The sequence below is a fragment of the Gekko japonicus genome, unplaced genomic scaffold (genome assembly GCF_001447785.1).
Source record: "Gekko japonicus isolate JY-2015 unplaced genomic scaffold, Gekko_japonicus_V1.1 scaffold1697, whole genome shotgun sequence".
NCBI lineage: Eukaryota > Metazoa > Chordata > Lepidosauria > Squamata > Gekkonidae > Gekko > Gekko japonicus.
The window spans coordinates 150,340-160,543 of record NW_015165293.1 but is presented as its reverse complement, the minus strand read 5'-3'; the positions used below and the strand labels follow the sequence as shown (position 1 = coordinate 160,543).

The window sequence follows — 10,204 nt, the reverse complement described above, 5'->3', positions numbered from 1 at the left end:
GCTCAGGATGTGTTCAGTACAACAGGGCTAAATTGAGATTTACTCTGAGGAGTGAGGCAGGGCGAAAAAGCCTTCGGGGAGCTTCAGCATGGGAGGGGAAGCCAAAAGATTAATTTGTGTGTTTTTTCCAGTTAGCCACTCACTTTTTCTATATACTTTTACAGTCATTGTTTTTTTAAAAGCCTTCGGGGAGCTTCAGCATGGGAGGGGAAGCAAAAAGATTAATTTGTGGTGTTTTTTTCCAGTTAGCCACTCATTATTTCTATATAGTTTTACAGTCATTGTTTTTTAAAGGAACGCCCGCACATGGTGTGTTCAGAGGTTGCCAATGGCCTCGGAGCTCGGTGTTGTTTTTAAGCGCGACTAGCTTGCCTGGTTCGAAGCTTTTGACTTTGTTTGCAACTCCGCCCATCGTGTTACTGGAGAAGAGGCAGGTTCTCAGTAGGAAGTTTATGGCCGTGGGCGATTCTTGCTTGGGCAGTCTAGCGATTCCTCTCTTCGCTTGCAGCTTCCTTCTTCCGAACAGTGCCGGAGAGCCATTTAAAAAGGCAGCGTGGCCATTCGCCCTCTGTGCACTTTTTGTCGGGGAGGTCGAGCTCTGCAAAGGCTCCATTCCCCTGCGGCGGAGGCGCTGGTTAGGGCCACGGGTAGCGTTAGGCGCTGCCTTGGAAGCTAAAGGGCTTCAGACAGGCCTTGTGATGAAAGGGGCTGCAGCCCACAAAACAATCCCACGGGGTTAGTCGGGTTTCGTCTGTTACCGCAGGAGCTCGTCTTGGCGGCAGTTTAAAGACGAACGACGTTTTCTTCCAGTCCACCGCACAAGCGTATGTTGGAATAAAATGCTGTTGCCCTTTAAAGGTGCCACAACAGGGTTGCCACTAAAATTTTATTTTTCATTTCCCTGACTTGCCCTGACCAACGTTTGTCAATTTCCCTGACCCCCATTCAAATATAACCACGTTAAAAAAATGAATAGGTCGTGTCAAGGCTTAATGAAATGTTCCACTCTACAACCACACAAGTCTCAACTGCAAAAATAGTTGTCAAAGTAAGAGATTTAATATCAGCTTCTGTCAACATTAGCTGCCGCAACATCTATTTGCAATTGCACCAGAAATTACACCAAGATACAAACTTCAATTCAAGTAAACTCTGAATGCTAACAAATGACATAACCTTTTTGTGGGATGTACTAAAAGGAAGGACAGGATTGCCCATTGGAAACAATGGGAGACGCGATGGCCCAATTCAATTGGCATTCTTGGCTCCCATTATTTCCAATGGGTCTTCCAGCGTCTCCCATTGTTTCCAATGGGCGATCCTGTCCTTCCTTTTAGTACATCCCCATTTGGGTTGTTGTTTTAAAGGTGCACTAAAAATTATATAAAGGTTCTATCTAAAATGGTTGGGAAAGGGCATCATTAAGTTTCACTTGTATTTCTGCTACTTCTCTTCTCCAGTTGCCACAAGAACAGATTCACGCTCTTGCAGCAGCAAGTCAAAATTCCACCGCTTGGATATATTTTAATCACAGTTTCCCTGACTTTCCCGAAAGTGGAAACCCTGCAGAATACTACGGCTTACTTTTTGCCCCAATCTCAGGAGAGGCTGACCACCCAACAGGAACTGCGGACAGACAAATATGGCGCTCCGCCTCCCCAACCCCCCAAGCGGGCATTTCGGCAGCGTCAAGAGGCACGTAGCGCTCCAAACCGGAGGAGGTTTGGCTCGTACTTGCACCCCTAACGCTAACTATGTACTCTCGGGATATAGTTCCGTTCCGTTGTAGCCTAAGTCAGGTTTTACCTACAAGTGCGCCTCTAGCGAGGCTCCCTTATCTCTCAGCCAGCAGGGAAAAGGAGCGGTCGCAGGCAGTGGCCGGAGGCTGGAGGCGCACCTTTAAAGCCAGCCAGTTTCGGTCACTTGTAGTAAACCACCCTAACTGACTCAGACGAGGCTTGATAAGCCTGCTCAGCGCCCCCTGAAGGTAACGGCTTCCCTTTCCCTCCTATTGCAATCAATGCTCCCTCTAAGCTGTGGAGTCTTGTGAGCAGAAATTCTACTTTGTGAGCTACTGGCACTATACTTGTGAGCGAGAGATTTGGCTACTGCATAAATTAGTTTCCTCTGGAGCCCCATCCTTCCTGAGCCAAGACAAAAATGGGTGAGCCGGAGGCTAAAAAACTGTGAGCTAGCTCACACTAACTCAGCTTAGAGGGAACACTGATTGCAATATGCATGAACGAGGCCAAACATTCCCACGGCCCTCACCCTTTGCACAGCAACCCAACCACGCCCCCCTCCTCTTCCCGTCCCCCGAATTCGCGCCAAACGGGCGCCTGACGTCAGTGCGCGTGACCCCGCCTCCCGCCCTCCCGTGTTTTCAAACGGAGGGGGGCGTGTGTGATTGGCCGGCGTGACCGCCACGTGACTAACGGTCGCGGGAAAGCCGCGGAGTCTGAACGGGCCGAGGATTGCTGCTGCGTGGCCGCGCTTCTGCCGGCGGCTCGGGACGGAGCAGGCGCGCCTCACCGTGTCAGGTCGGCCGTGTGGACGCCCTCGGCGAGTGTTTTTGGCTGTTTACGTCAGCGTCGCGTGTATCCGGTCTGGGGAAGGGCCGCGGAGGTGGGGCAGTTCCGCCTTCACTGCTCTTCCCGGGCGGAGGGAGCGACTGCGAGGAAGACGACGACGAGGAGGAGGAAGACGAGGGAGAGGAGGAGGAGGAGGAAGGCGGCGGCAGCGGCAACAGCACCGGGGAGGACTCGGCCTTCCAGGAGGCCGACTCGCCCCTCTCGGTGAGCCGCACCCCGGCCCGAGAAGAGCCGCCGCCGCCGCCGCCGCGGATGCCGGAGGAGGTGGCGATGGAGCTGGCGCCGCCCGCGATGCTGGGCGACGAGGGCGACTCGTGGGAGGAGGAGGGCTTCGGGTCCTCGTCCCCGGTCAAGTCCCCCGGCGCCTACTTCATGGCCGGCTCGCCGCCGCTCCTCCGGGGCCCCCGCCGCTACTGTCCCCAGCCGGCGGCGGCGGCCTCGCCTCCAAGACCCGGACCTCCTCTGCCCGAGTATCCCGGCACGCCGCCGCACAAGACCTTCCGCAAACTGCGCCTCTTCGACACGCCGCACACGCCGAAGGTGAGCGGGGCAGGGCGGGCGGGCGGGCGAAGCCACCCTCGGAGGGCGACGGGTGGGGAAGGCGGAGGGCTGGCGGGGGTCCGCTTGCCTTACTTAGGACCAGTGTTCTCTCTAAGCTGAGTGAGTGTGAGCTAGTTTTACCGGCTCACACATTTTTGTCCTAGCTCAGGAAGGATAGCTTTGGAGCAAACTAATTGATGCAGGAGCCAAATGGCTCGCTCACCACTTTAATGCCAGCGGCTCACAAAGTAAGTTTTTTGCTCACAGGGCTCCACAGCTTAGAGGGAACACTGCTTAGGACGCTCCGTCTCCTGCGCGCCGCTCCGACGCTCCCAGTCAGCCCCCCGAGGCTTGCTTTCGGCCAAGCACGTGGGAGACCCGTGCGCCTTAGTGGTCTTCCTCGCGGGGTGGGGCGGCGGTGAGAAGGCCGGTAGAGGCTTCCCGAAACGGGCCCGATCTTTCGGAGGGGGTTGCCCCGCTTGTTTGGTGAGCGTCAGGTCTTAACGCTTGGGGGGGGGAAAGAGGGATGTCGAACAAAGGTGATGCGACTGGCCGGGCTGTACGAAATAGGTGCCACGCCCCTCTTTCTCTTTTGTCAAATTTTTTTAAAAAAACGTGCCGACGACTGTTCACCCGTTTGCTCTTTCAGGAGGAAGGGCCGTAACTGGAGTCTGTTGTTGCAGAACGTGAGAGAAAGAGAGAGAGGGAGGAAGAAATCGCCTCTAGTAGGGATAGCGTGTTGAGAGGGTTAAGGAGAATTACTTGGAAACGGGATGTGCTAGTAGAGAAGTTTTAACTGTTAGGCTTATGTTGGTAAAACAATTCTCTGGCCAGAAGCAGCCCATTAACTTTCTCAGCCTGCAGATGGACAAGGGTGTTGTCAGCATGCATGCAAGAACAGGACACCAGTTTGTGCTTTAAGGAAACTTAAGAGCGTCTTGACTTTTCCTAGGGCTTCTACACAGCTTTAACATGTGTGAGTTTCTAGGCAAAGTACTAAAGAATGGCTGCTGGCTGGTATTTTCAGCCGGAGAACCTTTAAATAGGAGTTCCATTCTGCTGTACTTCATTGATCACAGCTCAGGGTGTGGCCAGCTTTTCAAGTGCCAAGTCCCTCCATCATACTACTTACATAAGAAATTAGTTTGCCTGTTACAAGAAACCTGGCATCTTTTAAGTCCTGCCCACACTCTATCCGTTAAGATTATGTAACTGAAGTCCAAATTCTGTCTTAAGCAGCTCTTAGCCACATTGTGAAGTGCACAGCCAGCTGTTGCAATTGTTTATTCCACCATGGGGGAGGGGGGAACCTCTAGACCTGTGTGAGACCTTCAAGTTTGCTCAGGGAATTTGGATTGTTTACATTCAGAAGAGCAGTTAAAGGAACACTCCCCTATACATAATGGAATCAAACTGTTCTTGTAGCAGCAAGTTAACAGGGCAATAGAAAAACATCTTTACAGTGCAAGGTAAACAAGTGGATTTTAGGGAAAACAGTTGTTTAACCTTAAGTATTTCATGACTATGTATTTTTTAGTATGTACTAATATCCCATAAATAAAGGAGTAGGTACGCTTTGTCCCAAATTAAGAACCTTAACAGCATATACACACTTAACATATATATGCAGTGTTGTCTAGTACAATAACTCTTTGTGTGAAGTGGAAGTGGGTAGAATATTGGTTTAGGCTTCAGTGAGCTTTTCACACATGAAGCTGCCTTTAGTATATCTGTATACAGTTGTATATCTGTATACAGTTGAGCTGCGGTGGCTCAAGTGGTTAAGACGCTGAACTGCAGGCTGTGGAAGGTCAGTAGTTCAGCAGTTCGAGACCCGAGTGTGCCGCATGATGGAATGAGCTCCCATCTCTAGTTCCAGCTCCTGCCAACCTAGCAGTTCGCAAGCAAGAAATTGCAAGTAGATAAATAGGGACCACTTCGGTGGGAAGGTAACAGCGTTCCCTGCGCCTTGGTGTTTAGTCATGCCGGCCACACGACCACGGAAACGTCTTCGGACAGCGCTGGCTCTTCGGCTTTGAAACGGAGATGAGCACCGCAACCCTAGAGTCGGATTCGACTGGCTTTCGAGCAAGGGAACCTTTACCTTTACTATACAGTTGTGAGGATAAAATAGGATAATACATCTGTACTTTTCTAAGCTCCTTGAAGAATGATACAGTGGGTGGCTCAAGGTCACTCAGTACGTTTTTCCACGGTGAGTGTGGATTTTAGGTTGGATCTTCTCAGGCTTAGTACAATGTACTTTGCCAGTTCTATTTTTTGTAGACACTCAAAGTGACAGGGAGTGTTTTGCTGTTGATTTACATGGATCTCTTGAGCAGTTTTGGACTGCTTATCGTTCTAGAGAGGTTGGATTTAGTGGGCATGTGCTTCAGTGGTTCTCTTACTTGGCTAACCTGTTGCAGAAGGTGGTGTTGAGGGACTTCTGCTTGACCCCATGGCATTTATGTTGCAAGATCCCACAGGGATCTTATCCCCTGTGCTGTTTAATATGTATTTATTTAGAAAAATCTTGTGCCTTCTTTCCAAGAACATGCCTGAGGAGTTTACAATATACAAATAATAAAAAGGAAACATTAAAATATATTAAGTTTCAGCATTGAAAACCCACCCTAGCACAGAAGCATAGTTTATAAAATCAGAAAGCTTAAAACAAGTTTCCAGGCTAAAAATTATTAAAACTTAAAAAATAAAAGTCTGGATGAACAGAAATGTTTTGACCTGGCACCTAGAAAAAAGCAGTCTAGACACCACCTGAGCCTCAGCAGGAAGCGCATTCCACAGCGGCGGTGCCACTACTGGAAAAGGCTTGTCTTTGTTTGCCACCCACTTCATCTCTGAAGGCGGCAGGGCTCATGAGGCAGATCTTGACTATGGTCCCAAGCCATTTGGGGCTTTAAACAACCAGCACTTTGAATTGTGCCTGAAAACAAATGGGCAGCCAGTGGGGTGATACGACCTGCCTGTGACAATAGCCTGGCTGTTTCATTTTGGGTAAGATGAAGTTTCCTGGCAGTAATTCCTGCATTACAGTAATCTAACTGGAGAAGACCCTGATGCTGGGAAAGATTGAAGGTCAAAGAAGACGGGGACGGCAAAGGATGAGATGGTTAGACAGTGTCATAGATGCAACGAACATGAAATTGAGCAAGCTTCAGAGGACGGTGGAAGACAAGAAGGCCATGGGGTCGCAAAGAGTCGGACTCGACTGTGCGACTGAACAACAACAACAAACTTGAATATGATCAGAGTATGGGTCACTGTTGCTCAATCACACTTCTCAAGGAATGGCTGTAGCTGGGCATATTAGCTAAAGCTGATACTGCATACCTCAGAGGAGATTTAAATGAGACTGCTGGGAAAAATTGGGTGCTTGGAGGTGCTATCACTATGCAGATGACATCCAGCTCTATTTCTTTTTAATACCTGAGTTGGGTGGTCCAGTGGAAATCCTGAACAGATGCCTGGTAATGGGAAGGATGAGGACAAATAAACTGAAGCTCTGTCTACACAAGACTGAAATACTGTTAGCCAATGACAAAGCTGCTTCAGGACTGAGGAGTCAACCTGCTCTGGAGTGGGTTTAACTTCCACTGAAGGAACAAGTTTGTAGCCTGAAGGTGTTGCTGAATCCTGGCCAGCAAATGGCACACAGCACTCTTTACCAGCTTTGGCCAATATGCCAGCTATGTTACTTCCTGAGAAGTGATATGATTGTGATCCATGTTAACAATCATATCCAGTTAGACTAGTGTAATGCGCTTCTTGTGTACTGCCTTATGAAAACCATTCAAAAACTTCAGTTGGTCCAAAATGCAACAGCCAGGTTATTATAAGAATTATACAGGAATCATATTGTCTCTGTGCAGAAGGATCTGCACTGGCTGCTCATGTGTTTCTGGGTGCAATTCAGTATGCTGGTTTGTTCTTCAATGGCCATAAATGGCTTGGTGCCAAGGCACTTGAAGAGGTGCCTCCTTCTGTAAGTGTCCAGCCTCTGATAGTTGAAATTGTCTTCTAAAAGCTTTCTCTGTGCCCTCCCCCTGAGCTCAGACAGGTTATTCAGTGGTAGTGCCTCACCCTGGGGTGTCGTCCCCTTTGAGGCTTATCTGGAACCTGCCTTACTTCCCTTTAGGCGCAGGCAATAACATTACTTTTTGCTCTGGCTTTTAAATGTCTTAGTTATTTTTTGGGCTGCTTCTGGCCAGAGAATTGTTTTATCAACATAATTTTAGGGTGATCACATTCTCATTTGCACTGCTACTGTGGGAGGGGAGTAGTGGCTAGTTTTACTGGGTCCATTTTGTTTTTTTAGTTGTAAGCGACTGTAAGTAGGTCTCTGAGGAGTTGGCATATATGTTTCGAAGTGTGTGTGCAGTCTGTATACAGAAACTGGAATTCTGCACATTCTGAAAGACTCCCCCTAATTGGCCAAAACGTGATGTGTTCTTGCTGTAGCATCTAGGTTAGTTTATTGTAATGCACTTTACTTGGTTTACTCATGAAGGCTGTTCAGGTGCTTCAGCTTGTGTAGAGGACAGTAGTGAGGGTATTAAGTAGACCAAGACTAATGATGTTCTGCTACTTCTTGAAATACTTAAGTGGCTATTAGTTTACTTCTGGCCACAATTCAGGGACAGTGTTATATGAAGGACAGCCCATCCCACATTAAATTGTGTGACTTTTGAGATCTTTTTTGGAGACCTGTGTGGTATGGGCAAGCACCTTGGAAAGAGGCTACTGGGGATAGGGTTTTTCTTATGAAGATGCTTTGTGGAGTTCCTTCCAAAATAGTTGGCTTTTAATATTCTCTGATGTGTTTGATTTTCTCCTGTGGCTACCCATCTCCATCATAATCAGTCTCTGTGTTTGTCATGGAGATGTTAAATGCATGGAGGCAAGTAGCCTGGAGCCGTTTTTTCCAGTAGACCCAGATGACAGATGTATTTTAAATTTTATCATTAAGACATCAAATTTTCACTGAAAATGCAGTTTTCAGAATTCCAGAGGGAGGGGATAACTTGTATAAGGTTCATTCAAGGGTGATAACTGCCAGAATCTTTGTCAGAATCACTAATTAACAGACTGAAGCTTGCAGTTCTAATTTTTATTGGAAATCCTTTATATTTAATTGTTTAAAATTTAGTTGTTGGGTGTTTGTATTTGTAATTACCAGCTTGAAGCCTGTTTTAATTTTTGAGTAATCATGCAGAAATCCATATAACAGTATCTTCTGGATAAGGTGCTGACCAAACCGGTGCTTGAAGGTGCCTTGTAACGCTAATACATGTTGATGCGTAGCTGTTTGCATTTGTCCAGTACCATAATGTCTTGTTTAAAAGCATCAATAGCCAACAAGAGTATAACTAGTTTTTTTTAAAAATGCTCTGATTATTGCCATGATAATCAGTAAGTGTGTTGCATAATGAACATGAAATAAATTTTATACCCATATTGATATGTGTGTATCAGAGAAGGAGTACAGATGTGCTTTATTAGTCAAGTATCAAGTTTATTGTCTTAGCCATAGGCCATAACATAATACATCAGACTATAAAATGGTAATGTAAACCAATAAAAAAATCAGTATACTCCAATACTCCTTCTATTTTGCATTAAATACTAAACTCATTCTGATTTTCCTTGTTGCTAAGGCAAATAACACCATTCTGCTAGAGACATAGTGGTCAAGGTCTGATAGTAAAAATTTGACCAGATCCAGATCGGAGAGTACATTACGCTGCGGAATAATAGGGATGATGTACTTTAGCCTGCGGAATAATAGGGATGATGCCATGGGCATCTCAGAATATAATGTACAATATCATCAACTTCCCCCATATCACAAAGACAAAGTCTAAGGGGGGCAGGGATACCAAAGAAATGTCCATTGAGGGCATGGATTGGAATCTTAAAGCTGTAAAAGCCGATCTTAATTCCAGGCTGGTTAACTTCTCTAAATATAGGGACCTACAGTGATCCCTTTTAAAAAACTTGAATAATGGTGCCATAACACAATGTGTCATCACATCCTGATCCATAAGCCCATCCTTTTTGAATACCCATTCCTTCAGTTCCCGTGCTTGAGTTTTATTTCTTAATAGATCATCAGGAATTGAAAATTTCAATTGAATTGAGGCCAAATGGTCACCTTATCTCTTGGAGGCTTTCAGGTGCACACTAGGGATGTGCAAAAAAAAAAAATTCGGTAAAATTCGGATTCGGGTTTATTGGACCCGAATTTTTTCGGGAAACCCGAAAAAACCCGAATATCTATACCGGTAAAGCATAGATATCTGAAAATTTTCGGGAATCCCGAAAAATTCGGGTCCATTGTAACCAATGGGGCCATTGAAGTCAATGGCAAAAATCCTCTTGAAACTTTGCGGGGGGCTGGGGGGGAGGGGGTTTGGGGTAGAGGCTCCAAACTTGGAGGGAGCTCACTGGAACCTCTTCCCAACATGCCCACCAAGTTTCAAGGCGATTGGACAAGGGGGTACAATTTTATGGCCCCCCAAACAGGTTGCCCCCAGATCAGCCTTCTGCAGTTTATTCCCGGTTTGCCGCCGAAATTCGGCGGCAATTCGGCAACATTGTATCATATGGCCCTTGGAGTTGGAGGCTCCAAACTTGGAGGGTGGTTACTAGAACCTCTCCCCAACACACCCTCCAAGTTTCATGAAGATTGGACCAGGGGGTCCAATTCTATGGGCCCCCAAACAGGTTGCCCCCATCCCATTGTTCTCTATGGTGGGAAAAAAATTACATTTTTTCCCACCATAGAGAACAATGGGATGGGGGCAACCTGTTTGGGGGCCCATAGAATTGGACCCCCTGGTCCAATCTTCATGAAACTTGGAGGGTGTGTTGGGGAGAGGTTCTAGTAACCACCCTCCAAGTTTGGAGCTTGGTGGGAAAAAAATTACTTTTTTCCCCACCATAGAGAACAATGGAGGGATGGGGGCAAACTGTTTGGGGGAGTGTGCTGCGTGTTGCAATTTCAAACTGTGCATTGCCAGACCAGCCAGCCACACTGCAGCAGAACCATACAA

At 47.2% G+C, this 10,204-nt stretch overlaps 1 protein-coding gene across 1 annotated transcript in view; it reads left to right on the top strand.

The window, feature by feature from the left end:
* Positions 1-2,717: 2,717 nt before the first annotated feature.
* WEE1 (WEE1 G2 checkpoint kinase) overlaps positions 2,718-10,204 on the top strand; it is a gene marked incomplete at its 5' end in the record, with an annotated part of 26,648 nt that continues 19,161 nt past the window's right edge. The window contains one exon of the mRNA XM_015410364.1: positions 2,718-3,131. Coding sequence (XP_015265850.1) covers positions 2,718-3,131 — 414 coding nt within the window. The remainder of the gene's footprint in view (positions 3,132-10,204) is intronic.